General features: G+C 44.4%; 1 protein-coding gene across 1 annotated transcript in view; it reads left to right on the top strand.

Annotated features, from left to right (window-relative positions):
• The window catches only part of LOC124552340 (synaptic vesicle glycoprotein 2A-like), a 150,373-nt gene that overhangs the window by 13,273 nt on the left and 122,109 nt on the right, over positions 1-14,991 (top strand). The window contains exons 3-4 of the mRNA XM_047126610.1: positions 6,120-6,281; positions 10,811-10,973. Coding sequence (XP_046982566.1) covers positions 6,120-6,281; positions 10,811-10,973 — 325 coding nt within the window. The remainder of the gene's footprint in view (positions 1-6,119; positions 6,282-10,810; positions 10,974-14,991) is intronic.

The raw sequence follows: 14,991 nt of genomic DNA, 5'->3' as shown, positions 1-14,991 counted from the left end.
TATGATGCGGCCATGGTGGACAGGTTGTATACAAAAATTAAAAAAAAGCAGGGGCAAGAAGGGAAGGCCGTCTAACAATAGTAGGGGTAAAAAGTATGTTCCAATGACATATCAAGGCCCGTCTTCTGACAGAATACACCAACAGTTTCGTAAGTCCGGCATGGTCCTGGCATTTAGCACGAAAAATAGTTTGCACTCGAAACTTAGCCATACGATTGAAGACACCACCGATAAATTTAGGAACACAGGGGTATACAGATTAAAATGTGGCGGGTGTGATGGCTTTTATGTGGGGTAAACGGGGAGATGGTTTTTTACGCGCACTCGTGAGCACACGGGTGCCCACAATAAATCCGCTTTGGGTGACCATCTGCGGGACTCGAACCATAAACTTACTGATGTGCAACAAGGTATGAAAATCTTGCGTAAAGGACCTAAAGGAAGCAAACTCAACGTTTTGGAAAACATAGAAATTTACATCTATCTATCTAGAAATTTACAAAAACAGAAAGAGGTTTCCAAGCAAATTGTTGAACGACCAATTAGAATTTCTTTGACATATTTGATGCGGTGCTCTAGAGATCCTGTGCGGCGTGTTCAGAAACTATGATTGGTGTTGTGTATCTGTTATGCTCGGAAAAACCACCTATAGACTTTTCTGACCTGGCCTTCCTTAATTTCGTGTGCCTATGCAGGTTTTCATAGTCCGTCCGTACTACGTTCATAATGAGTGTATAGATGATGACAGCCTTTTATAGCACGTTAGTACTTTTTTTTAGCGATTCAACCGTAGTGCCCAGACACGTAAAGCCCAGCATATAGGTTTTGATCACTCGTCACATTGTATCAAGTCGTGTTATGAACAGCTTACTATGTGTAAATTCCTGACTTCCATATATCAATAAGGGTAAATTATGTAGTTTTTATGGCGCTAATATCGATAATGCCTTTGCTTCAGATGTTTTTACTCTGTAATTGACGTACTTTATAGTATGTATAGTATGCATAGCATGTATAGTATGTACAGTGAGTGTATGCGAAAGTGTTCTTAGCATGGTATTTGATTAACAGTAATAGTAAAGTTGTATCGTAGTAGTAATGAGACCTGCTTGTTGCGAAGAAACGCCGAGCCTGGCACCAGACATGTACACACCTCAACACCACGCTCCCCATCAACTCTTCCAAGTATTGGTCTGCTTTCCACCGCCTTACTGGGAACCGCCCCACCCCCCAGTACCCTCTCCTCCTTAATGACCGTCCCTTTCCTGACAACCTCAGTAAGGCCAACCACTTTGCCTCCCACCTCTCTGATGTTTTTTCCATCCCAGATGATCCCCACTTTGATTATTCCCTCTTCCCTGATGTCGTGGACCGTACGGATACCTCTGTTCCTCCCCTTGCTCCTAGCTTCCAGTACTTGGGCCACACCCCACCATCTGCACTTAACACTCCCATCACTACACAGGACATCAGCCTCACACTCCGCACTAAACGCAACACTGCTCCCGGCCACGACTGCGTTACCTACCGCCACCTCAAACACTGCCCTCCCTCCTTCCTTTCCCTCCTTGCCGCCCTCTACAATGTCATCCTTGCCACTGGCTTCTATCCCGACCTGTGGAAAACCTCCCGTATCCTGATGTTCTCCAAACCCAATAAGCCTCCATCTGATGCCTCTTCCTATCGTCCTATCTGTCTCACGTCGGTGTTCAGCAAGCTCTTGGAATCCATCCTTTCCCGGCGCATCCATCTCCACCTCCACCAAAACCACCTCCTCCCAAACACCCAATGTGGCTTTCGACCTTCCTTCTCTGCTGATGACCAACTCCTCCGCCTCACTCATCTCCTCTCCCTCCAGCTTAACTCCCGTCGCTCCGCCATTTTTGTCTCACTTGACCTTGAAAAGGCCTACGACCGTGTCTGGCATCCCGGTCTCCTGTTTAAACTCCAAACCTACGCCCTTCCTATCAACTACATCCGTCTGGTGGCCTCCTTCCTCTCCCGCCGCCCCTCCTACGTTACCATCCATCATGCCAATTCCCACACCTTCTACCCCTCTGCCGGTGTGCCCCAGGGCTCTGTCCTCTCCCCTCTCCTCTACCTCCTGTACACGGCCGATATGCCCCAACCCCCCCCTCCAGTGCACCTCTTGCAATATGCTGATGACACCGCATTCCTCGCCCTCGCTCCTACCCTCCAACGGTCCCAACGCCTTCTCCAGAATCACCTTGACCTTTTTTCTGCATGGTGTAACCAATGGCTCCTGAAACTAAATCCTTCCAAGACCCAGGCAATCATCGTAGGTCGTACCACTCGCTCCTTCCGGCTCCTGGATTTCTCCCTTACTGTCTGCGCACGTCCTGTCCGTCTCACCCCCACCCTCACCTACCTTGGCCTCACCATTGACCGTCACCTCACCTGGATCCCTCATCTCCGATCCATCCAATCCAAAGCCCACAACCGCCTCCGCCTCCTCAAACTCCTCTCTGGCCGGACATGGGGGTTGCACCCCTCCACCATCCTCCACACCTACAAATCCTTAATCCGTCCCATCCTCTGTTATGCCAGTCCTGCCTGGATATCTGCCCCCCCCCAAATTCTATCAGTCCCTCCAGATCCTTGAGCATCATGCACTCCGCCTCGCCTTCCGTATCCGCCTCCCGTCCCCCACGCGGATCCTCTATGATCTCATTCCTTTCCCCCATCTGCTCCTCTTCCTCGAACATATCCGCATCCTCTACACCTCCCGCCGTCTTGAACCCCCTCACCCCCTGGTTGCTCCTCTCCTCTCCCATCCCCGCCCCCTGCCACGTCTTCACCGTTGTGTCCCCCCTACCCTCCATCTCTACACCCTCCATCTCCTTTCCCAAGGTGGCTTCCGTCAGCTCCCCCTCCCGGATGATGCCCTCTCTCCCTCCATTTATCCTTCCTATCAACTCTGATCCTCCATCCCCCTCCTTTCCTCTGTCCTTTCCCTGGGCTCCCTCTCCCCCCCCCCCCCCACTTCTGTCCTGTTCTTCCCCCCACTACACCGCTCCCTACCTCCCTTCTCCCCCCCCCCAGTCCTTTTGTATTCCCCTCCTCTGCCTACCCCACTCCCTGTCGCGTCTGCCCCCCACCCCTCTTATGGGTCCTCATCCTCCTTCAGCTCCTTTCTCGGCTCCCCCCTTCGCTTTTACTCTCCTTTCCCCCCCTTTTTCGTTTTCCCATCTTCTGTCCAGTTTCCCCCCACCTGCTCTCGACTGTGGTGTCACATTTGCCAACTTTTTAGTGCAGTGTTCCAGTGACTATTCAGTGTTGTTTGTCTTTCTCGTGTTGCGAACAGAAACCATGCTGTCGCTCGGTGTGAATTTTATTTCCTTTGCGAACAGAATCCAGACTGTCGCCGTGTTTTTTAATTGTCTATTGTTTTCCCTGTCTACTTCGTATGTATTTTTATTAGCGTCATCATCCCTGTGTTGTTGTTTTAAGTTCCACGATTTCTTTTCGCCTTGTTACTCTCTAAGTCTCCGATTTTGTCGCCTGTTGTTTTTCTTATTTGTTCTCTTGCTCTTTGTCACAAAATCTGTCGGCTGAAGAGCGGCGTACTAAGCTGCTGCCAGCCCGCCCCCTTCGGGGGGAATTGAAATTCAATAAATGAAAAAAAAAAAAAAGGTAGTAATGAGTGGTTACACTGTGGGACTGTGTGTGCACTGCTGGACAGCGCTATCTGGTGGCCGGACGTGAACCACTAGAACCGCAGCAGGTGAAACCAGCGCGGAATAGGGCAGTGTGATGCCGACCGTTGTTAGTCGAGCAGCGGTCATGTACCAAGTAGTTTTATATTGTGATTTCGGTTTTACACATCTGATGGAAAATAATGACTATGAGAGCAGTTGTTTTTTATTTTTGTGACAATGATTTTATATCAGCTGGCCTACCTCATGTGTCGTTATAGCCAAATGGTTCATAAACGTTAACCTCCATTCAGGTATGTGGTACTGTACTAATAGTGATGTGTATAGTGTAACTCATGTAAGCCCTCCGTCAAACCTGTCACGTTATATCTTCACAGATCCGATGATGGCACCTTTGGTGAGTTGAAACCGGTCATCCAGTATTTAAGCAATCTTGGCTTTTGAATTATTATGGATTTTGTCAAAGGCTTCCTTTGTGGTGACCTCAATCGGATTGATGGAGCATGCTTCATCTTCGGTGCTTGACTGACCACGTTTAAATTCATGAATCGAAAAGTAAATTGTCTTTAATGGTGGTGCAGAGCCCGCGTGAACTTCATCCAGTTCTGATTTGATCTGTACAGTAATCCAACCCATCAAATGAAAATGTTTAATAACAGCATGGATCTCGATTTTCTTCTAATGATATTTTACTATAAAAATACAGCGACCAGCCACTTTTTTTTATTGAGCTTTATTTATGCCAATATGCATTTCGGGTTTGCACCCATCTTCAGCTGGCAAATTACATGTATCTTCAGTTTCTACAGTGGTACAATCTCGACAGCAGTTTGGATGCTGCAGCTGGCCTGTGCAAAAGCATCGATTCCAATCATTTACTTCAATTTCGCGAGTTTAAAGTTACGCACTATCAGTTGTTAATTTTACTTACGTTCTCCTCTCCTTGTTTCTTCTTGGCTTTTCTTCTTTTTTGTAACAGCACAAACATGTTTTTGTCACGTATTTTACACAGGCGCACTGCGTTATCCGCCATGTTGTCGACTGACAGTTTTTGTTCTCATACAAGCAGTATGAATTACTGCTTTTTATAAATGTGTTATATTAGTTTATTATCTTCAATACTGCCTAAGTAACCAAAAAAATAAACAAATAAATTTGTATACATCGTACTTAGCATACTTCTATCACCCAAGGCAATGTTTAGTAAACAGTAGCTTAGCTATAACCTCAAAACTTTCGTAAAATATCACTCTGTCCATAGACAATCAGGCTTACAAAATATGAAGGCAGTACAAAAATGTTCCCTTCTTTCATGGAAATTTACCAGACTTATCAAATCACCCTCATAAAGCACTCCGGACTATTCTAGACCATTCTGGAATCTTCTAGAAAAAAACGTATGTTGATATTCGACAATACTTGTAAAAGCTCGAGATCATTATAGAACCATATCTAATTTTTCTCTCGAAAAGTATGTTGACTGGAAAGAGACAGAACGTGTTCTAGTGACCAACACAGTGTGATGGCAACGACTGCAGACACTCGTAGCTCTACAACCACAACGACTGCCGCTGTAAAATCTCTATACTGCACTACAAGAAAACCATCAGTGCTCTATAATATTTCAGAATGTTCTAGTGTTTTCAGGGAAAATCGTAGAGTTTTCTGGAATGTTCCAGAATGTTTTAGGATTTTCCAGAATATTGTAGAATTTTCCAGAATATCCCAAGATGTTCCAGGATATTTAAGAATGTTCTCAAATCTTCGATTATACTTTTCTGGTGGGGATATAGTCCAGATCAGAAAGACATATACAGGCGATGACTAGATCCATGCTTCAACATACTCTTGGAAATCGTTTAAAGCAGATTAGGGAAAATGAAAGTGATGGGATACGAAATAAATTCTAGTACATTCTGGAACATTTTAGAGATTTCTAGAACCTTCTGGAAAATTCTTTATCAAACATTTTACAAAATTCTCCAATATACTCGAACGTTTTGGCACTTGATTCCCAGCTCTTCATCGACTGTCCATCAGAAGTTCATTGTTGTGAGGCCATCTTTTGACACCCACATCTTCGACCAAACACCGCAGTTCCAAACTAAAACCTTCTGCATGGTTGGGGCATGGAGGACTGTACAATCCCCTTAGGCCTGGGAGAGGATGTCCTAGTGCCATGCTTGGATAAGCCACATTTACATTCATTACATATATTAACTATGGGCTGTTCATGTACCATATGCAGTGGAGACTCAACTTCCTGAGTATGTCTGGTTTGTGGGCCAGAAGGCCGTAATGTTACCAGACGAAATGCGTACCTAAGTAAATATTGCTGGTACGCGAGGAACTGCACTGTGAAGTCCTAATTGTCCTCCACCGGATACATCTTCGGGAAGCCCGCAAGATCAATCACAGCTGGTAGCGATGCGTGTGTTCCAGGGGTGGGCCGCTTCCATTACGTGCTGGTGACTGTCTGCGGCTTCTGCCTCATCTCCATGATTTTCGAGTCTCTGGCGGCGGCCTACGTCACGCCGGCGGCCCAGTGCGACTTCGACATGACGTCATTCGAAAAGGGCTTCCTCAGCGGAACCATCTACGTGGGTGAGTACGTACGTCACTAACACTGTGTCTCGCTGGTCGTGGCTTCTCCTTCTTCTCTTGTACAGATCTGTCTTACGAGGTGAGCCGACTAGACATTTTTCATGTGGCTCTGTCCTCACGGAGAGAACCGTATCCGTTGCCGAGAGAGAAAGATAAAGAGAGAGACATAGACATAGAGAGAGAGAGAGAGACAGAGAGAGAGAGGGGGGGAGGGGCACAGCGGCAGGATCATGGCTCCCCCTTCCACACCCTCCCCAAAAGATTTTAGTAGAAGATTTCGTAACACATATAAATAAAAATGTAAATGTTCTTTTTTTTTTCAAATTTATGTATCTTCGAAAGTTCTTGACCAAGTGTTTTGAAATTTTGACAAAACACTGAATTTTAATACGACTGTGTTTTTAGTTACCTAGCTCTTTAACATATCTATATTTTTATACGAGTGTACTACCTCATGGCGCAACATGCAAGCAACCGGCAGCTCAATCGTGAACAGTTCGTCCAAGGAGACACATGTTTCTCAAATTAGTGATTACGATTTATTGTCATAGTTACTGCTGGAAGAAAATGATGAAGAACACGTTCCACACTAACAGTTGCATAATGGCAACGCTCAAACACAACTCATATTTAGGACAAAGCTTGGCAGAAGTTTCTTTGCAACACATGAATCGTCTTTTATTTAAAGAATATGATTCATATTACATAATACGCCAGAGTGAATTTTTGGATCTTGGACTAACTTAAAACTTTTACATAAATTAAGTATCAATGCAGTCTACTGTCTTCATTCAGAGTAATATCTATTTTAATTCGAAATAAATACGCTGACTGCGAATATCTTGGCATCAACTGTGTTAGATATAGATATTGTATCTATTAGTGACATGTGAAAATTTGAGTCCGACCAGGACACGAACCCGTATATCCCACTTACGACGACCAATTTCTTTAAGCTGTTTAGCTATCCGTCCACGCTAGTTTATTTCTAATTAATTTCGGACGACTGTCAATCGTCATTATTGACTGTTCATCCAGACGTGGAAGTAAATAATACCTATATGCTACTTTCAGGTTAAAAACATGAATGAAAATTCCAGCACTGACACAAACACTGAAACTCCTGCAAAGTGTCCTACAACAGCTGTTTCTGTTGGAAGTGAAGATGATTTATACGCTCAAAGTCCCAGGAAAAACATTAAGAAAATAATGAAATTGCTGCAAGGAAAAAGAACGATATTTACAAAACAAAGCAGCTTGAATGTTACCTGAAGTTAAAAGTAGTGGCAGTTGACAGATTACACATGTGAACATAATGAATTTAAAAGCTTATGTGACGTGTTTTTGGCTAAAGATTTATCACAATTTATTTCACTGGCGTTCCCTTTCGTAAACGTTTTCATTTCGTCGGTTACATTACTTCCGTTTCGTAAGAATGTCCATTTCGACCGGTAGTAGTAAGCAGCTATATAGTTTCGCTTTTGCGAGGATTCAATATTGCGCCAAGCGCAATGTTTCGCTTGACGTAAGAGAAATCAAAGGAGCTGCCGTCTGCTTTCTTCTCTGTATACTCCATCTCCGTGCTTTAGCTGATACGTCCCCTAATCTCCACTCACTACGTAAGGAGACCTCTTCCCGCAAATGTATCATTCACACTATTCCTGAACTCCTGTTTGATGAGTGGCGTAATACATGGAGGTGACAAAAGATATAAAATATCGATCTCCACATGTACAGATGGCAGTAGTATCGCACACACAAGGTATTTTTACTCCGGCGATACGTGATTCGTGATTATGGGCGCACGACAGCGGTTAATAGACTTTGAGAGCGGAATGGTAGTTGGAGCTAGACGCATCTACATCTACATCCATAATCCGCAAGCCACCTGACGGTGTGTGGCGGAGGGTACCTTGAGTACCTCTATCGGTTCTCCCTTCTGTTCCAGTCTCGTATTGTTCGTGGAAAGAAGGATTGTCGGTATGCCTCTGTGTGGGCTCTAATCTCTCTGATTTTATCCTCATGGTCTCTTCGCGAGATATACGTAGGAGGGAGCAATATACTGCTTCACTCCTCGGTGAAGGTATGTTTTCGAAACTTGGACAAAAGCCCATACCGAGCTACTGAGCGTCTCTCTTGCAGTCTTCCACTGGAGTTTATCTATCATCTCCGTAACGTTTTCGCGATTACTAATTGATCCTGTAACGAAGCGCACTGCTCTCTGTTGGATCTTCCCTATCTCTTCTATCAACCCTATCTGGTACGGATCACACACTGGTGAGCAGCATTGAAGCAGTGGGCGAACAAGTGCACTGTAAGCTACTTCCTTTGTTTTCGGACTGCATTTCCTTACGATTCTTCCAGTGAATCTCAGTCTGGCATTTGCTTTGCCGACGATTAATTTTATACGGTCATTCCATTTAAAATCACTCCCAATGCCTACTACCAGATAATTTATGGAATTAACTGCTTCCAGTTGCTGACCTGCTATATTGTAGCTAAATGATAAAGGATCTTACTTTCTATGTATTCGCAGCATGTTACACTTGTCTACATTGAGATTCAATTGCCATTCCCTGCACCATGCGTCAATTCGTTGCAGATCCTCCTGCATTTCAGTACAATTTTCCATTGTTACAACCTCTCGATATACTACAGCATCACCCCCAAAAAGCCTCAGTGAACTTCTGATGTTATCCACAAGGTCATTTATGTATATTGTGAATAGCAACGGTCCTACGACACTCCCCTGCGGCACACCTGAAATCACTCTTAATTCGGAGGAGTTCTCTCAATTGAGAATGACATGCTGCGTTCTGTTATCGAGGATGACATGTTGCGTTCTATTATCTAGGAACTCTTCAATCCAATCACACAATTGGTCGGATAGTCCATATGCTCTTACTTTGTTCATTAAACGACTGTGGGGAACTGTATAAAACTCCTTGAGGAAGTCAAGATACACGGCATTTACCTGGTAACCCGTGTCTATGGCTCTCTGAGTCTCGTGGGCGAATAGCGCGAGCTGGGTTTCACACGATCGTCGTTTTCGAAACCAATGCTGATTCCTACAGAGTGGATTTCCAGTCTCCAGAAAAGTCATTATACTTGAACATGATACGTGTTCCGAAATTCTAGAACTGATCGACGTTAGAGATATAGGTCTATAGTTCTGCACATCTGTTCGACGTCCCTTCTTGAAAACGGGGATGACCTCTGCCCTTTTCCAATTTTTTGGAACGCTACGCTTTTCTAGAGACCTACGGTACACCGCTGCAAGAAGGGGGGCAAATTCCTTAGCCTACGCTGTGTAAAATCGAAATGGTATCGCATCAGGTCCAGCGGCCTTTCCTCTTTTGAGCGAATTTAATTGTTTTTCTATCCCTCTGTCATCTATTTCGATATCTACCATTTTGTCATCTGTGCGACAGTCTAGAGAAGGAACAACAGTGCAGTCTTTTTCTGTGAAACAACTTTGGAAAAAGACATTTAGGGGGAACGTATGCGTTATGGCAGTGTGGCGGAATTTGGCATGAATGGGCTATGGCAGCAGACGACCGACGCGAGTGACTTTGCTAACAGCCCGACGACACCGCCTGCAGCGGATCTCCTGGCCTCGTGACCATATCGGTTGGACCCTAGACGGCTGGAAAACCGTACCTGATCAAATGAATCCCGATTTCAGTTGGTAAGAGGTGATTGTAGGAAGCGAGTGTGGAGCAACCCCAGAAAGCCATGCGCCCAAGTTGTCAACAAGGCACTGGACAAGGTGGTGGTTTTGGAAAAACTGGAAATTTTTGGTAAGGACTGTGGGACCAACTGCTGAGGTCATCAGTCCCTAGGCTTACGCACTACTTAGTCGAACTTAAACCAACTTACACTAAGGACAACACACACACACACACACACACACACACACACACACACACACACACACACACACACATGCCCGAGGGAGCATTCGAACCTCTGACGGGGGCAGCCGCGAAGGTGGTGGTTTCTCTACAATGATTTCTTTACGTGGAATGGACTAGACCCTCTGGTTGTATTCGGCAACTTTCAGCTATTCATGGATTAAATGTTGCCGAATAACGCTGGAATTTTTATGGATGACTATAATTGTTCGCCGTTGGTTTGAAAATAACTGCATAATTCGAGCGAATGATTTGGCAATCCAGATCTCCCTATGTGAATCCCATCGAACATTTATGGCACAAAATCGAAAGCTCAGTTCGTGCATAAAATTCTACACCGGCAACACTTCCGCAGTTATGTAGTCTGCAGAAGCAGTATAGCTCAGTATTTGTGCATGTGACTCCCAACGACTTGTTGGGAGTCCATCCCATGCCGAGTTGCTGCACTACACCAGAAAAAGGAGATCTGACACGATATTAGGAGGTATCCGACGACTTCTGTGCGCCACAGTGTATAGTTCTTCTGCTGCTATCTGATACGACATGAGAGTGTCAAGGTCTCTGAACTGAGCGGCTAGTACATGTTTCGGCATTAACATGGTGTTCCATCCTCAGGCATGATCGTGAGCTCGCACCTGTGGGGCTTCGTGGCGGACACGCGCGGCCGGCGGCAGGTGCTGCTGGTGACGCTCGCCCTCAACTTGGTGTGCTCTGTGGCGGCCGCCCTCATGCCCACGCTGCCCCTCCTCATATTCTTCAGGTTCCTCAACGGCGTCTGGTGAGTCCATCGCAGCCAACGGCGTCGCATGATGAAGTATTCCGTACTAAGATCGACGAATACATTGATTTATTCAACACAACCACGGTCTGTCGCAAAAATAATTAATGTAGAGTGATGAAGTTTTGGGAATGTTTTTCTCTATGTAATATAGTGAAGTGATTAGTATTGCTAGATCAGCCGACCAGCGTGGCCGAGCGGTTCTAGGCGCTTCAGTCTGGAACGACGCGACCACTACGGTCGCTGATTCGAATCCTGCCTCTGGCATGGATGTGTGTGATGTCCTTAGGTTGGTTAGGTTTAAGTAGTTCTGATGACCGCAGATGTTGTCCAATAGTGCTCAGAGCCATTTGAACCAGTATTGCTAGATCACAGGTCAATGTGAGCGCGAGGTAAGCCATTGCAAATGTGAAATGCTGGTACATTAACAACCGGTGTAACCGGCTGAATGTTAAACGCAAGCCTGAAAACGTGCATGCATTGTGTGGAAAAGATGCCGAATGTCAGTTTGTAGGATAGAGTTCCATACCTGTTGCACGCGGCCCGCCGGGCGGGATTAGCCGAGCGGTCTAGGGCGCTGAAGTCATGGACTGTGTGGCTGGTCCCGGCGGTGGTTCGAGTCCTCCCTTGGACATGAGTGTGTGGGTTTGTACTTAGGATAATTTAGGTTAAGTAGTGTGTAAGCTTAGGGACTGATGACCTCAACAGTTAAGTCCCATAAGATTTCACACACATTTGAACATTCTTTTTTTCGGTTTTGCACTTCGTCCGCCTGTATAGGGACAGCTAATGCTGAATGGGGCTGACTTTGGAGTTTATGTCCAGTGATGTCCCATACATGCTCGGTTGGAGACAGATCTGGTGATCGAGAAGGCCACGACAATATGTCGACGCTCTGAAGAGCATGTTGGGTTACAACAGCGGTAATTGGGCGAGGGTTATCCTGTTGGAAAACATCCCCTAGAACCTTGTTCGTGACTGGCAGTTTAACAGGTCGAAGCACCAGAATGGCGTACTAATTTCAAGTCAGCGTGCGTGAGATAACCGCGAGAGGGCTCCTGCTGCCTTACAAAATCGCACCCCAGACCATAACTCCAGGTGTAGGTCCAGTGTGTTAAGCACGCAGGCAGGTGGGTTGCAGGCCCTCAACTACTCTGTCTGATCAACACACGCTCATGACTGGCATCGAGGCAGAACCAGTTTTCATTAGAAAAACACCACCCCTCCACTCTGCCCGCCAGTGTGCTCTCGCTTGACACCACTGAAATAGCAAACGGCGGAGGCTCGGGACCAGTGGAAATCACGCGACAGGCCGTCCGGCTCAGCCCTGTCCCTGAAGTAACCGATTTGTGACAGTGTTACTGAAGTACCAACTGCTGCTCAAATTGCTGCTGCAGATGCAGCACGATGCGCCAGAGCGATATGCTGAACACGATTTTCTTTCCTCTAGGAAGCTGGTCTTCTTGCAACCGTGACCACTCTCAGCAATCATGTACAGTAGCCACATTTCTGCAAAGACTCTCTGCAGTGTCGTAGAAGGTACGTCAACTTTCCGTAGCCCTATTACACGACCTTGTCCAAACTCAGTGACGTCTTGATGATGGAGTCTTTGCTACCTTAAAGGCATGTTTTGTTAATAACTCACCGAGTCGAATTCAAAGGTAACTAACGCTAACGACCGGTGCAACGTGTGTTTAAGGCGAACCTGATTTGCACCCTCGTGGTGGCGCTACTGGGGCCACTCTTATGCGACTGGCGCGATATCTTATAACATTAACTGCTTACGTAGCTTGTGCTATCTATTACTAAATTTGGTTTACTACGCGCAATGTTACAACAGAACAAATAGTCCTGTCACGGGAAAAGCCACGTCTAACACTCATACTGCTCGTTATTTAAGTTCTGAAACTATTTTGTTAACCAATTATGGTACATAGAAGCAGTGCAATGTTACCCTCTGAAAGAAATTTTGTTGCTTTGACCATGATGTGCCTAAAGCAGGTTGCCTATCGGACGTGAAAACCAGAATTACGTAATTATACAACACGTAACAGATAATATTTTACCTATTTAAACGTTCAAATGATAAAGGAAAACGGTCGCCAGCCTAATTAGGTATAAGAATGTGTAACATTCCTGTTCAAAAAATAGATTTAAGTATCTTAAATGGATAGACACAGTCTATACTTTCCCACACGAGAGTGCAAAGAACCCAGTCACAAGCATATGTTAACGTTAAAGAGAGTGCTGACAGTTATAGCAGAACAAACCTGTTTGCATGAGCACAACATATAATGACACACCCTTCTGCCAAACAGTTTCAATAACATTATCATTAGTTTACTGTAGAATTATAAAATTGGACATAAATTTAGTCTCTCTTTACCAATTACTTTTCTACCTGACTTGAAAATTAAATAGAGTTCACTAGGAAATAATTTCTCACAATTCCCTGGAGAAAAGAAGTTACTATCTTTATAGGTAAAGCTCTTTCCGTTAGTAACTTTCTATCAGTGAGCACAAAAGACAGAATATGGATCCTGTTAAACTGGCACTATATTCTTTAACACACATAGGGACCAATAATTTAGCAAATGTGAATATATAACTTTCAACAGTGATAGTTTTTAACTTTTACTGCACTGCGACACAAACTGACTTAATTATAAGGCAATGACTCACCTTTTTGAATTTTTCAACAGGCTGCACTACGATCTTTCCTATGCAAAACACTATGAGCCACAGTTATGAAAACACTTACTTTTGAAACTAACAGCAAATTGTTTTAATATCTCTTTTTACTATTCCATTACTTTAAAATGAATTATTCACATTATGCTTTTTGAAAGCTTACAAACATTGAAATAAGCAGGTTCAATTGCAAAAATATCTTCAGCAGACATCATTTACTATCTCACACACTTTTGCAACATTAACTTTAAATTTAACTACTTTGTTCTTACTATATTAAAGGGGCATTATTTAGTTAACAACTGAGCTTAAAGATTTTCGCAACATGGACACTAGGTAAACAAATTTAGCATGGAAACGATCCTAAGTGGTTATGTGACGGGATAACTCAAGGTAAGATTTCAAAGTATAGTTTTTGGTTTACCTTATTATTTATAACAAATAAAACATCCACATAAACTGATCCTTCACGTTACATTTCTACAACTCCTTATTTCCGTTGCAGTGATTGCGCAATGTGGTGGCGAGTACGACCTGGCAGGTGGATCAGCAGTTGATAATGATAAAGTTCTGTCACTTCCTGGTGGCGATGACAGATACCAGCTCCAAAACAGAGCTAGCTATTAATCCATCTATCCGAGGCGATGGCACATTGGGAAACGGCACACAAAGCCTCTCCGGCACCAGTACAATTCACTGTTGTTACATGTGCTATTGGCGGTTCAGTAGCTCGTGTCCGACTTACTCGTTGTCCCACCTCTTCCTTCATGCCAACCACATTTTGCGCGCGCTGCAAGATTCCGTTCCGAGGGGAACCACAACACCTTTTATACATATAAAGACCTAAGAACCCCAAGTGAAGATCAGCAATTACAAATGGTTCAAATGGCTCTGAGCACTATGGGACTTAACATATGAGGTCATCAGTCCCCTAGAACTTAGAACTACTTAAACCTAACTAACTTAAAGCTATCACACACATCCATGCCCGAGGCAGGATTCGAACCTGCGACAGTAGCGGTCGCGCGGTTCCAGACTGAAGCGCCTAGAACCGCTCGGCAACACCGGCCGGCCAGCAATTACTTAACAGCAACCACACATATTAAATAAAACGGAACATATTGACATTTCTACAGAAAATTATTCACCTAAATTCCAAATATATTCAGGAAGTCTTGTCTCCGACCAAATGAGACAAAGTGTTTAACTAATAAAGAGAATACATTGCATAGCATTTTATCAGGTCATCAAAGTTTTTACAAAGAAAGAAGTAAGCACTCTTATGATATCGATACAGTCAAATAATATTTACAACAATTTAACTACA

This window comes from Schistocerca americana, chromosome 10 (assembly GCF_021461395.2).
Source record: "Schistocerca americana isolate TAMUIC-IGC-003095 chromosome 10, iqSchAmer2.1, whole genome shotgun sequence".
NCBI classification, from domain to species: Eukaryota; Metazoa; Arthropoda; class Insecta; order Orthoptera; family Acrididae; genus Schistocerca; species Schistocerca americana.
Note: the sequence above shows the minus strand (reverse complement) of the source record. Positions and strands in the feature narration are given on the sequence as shown.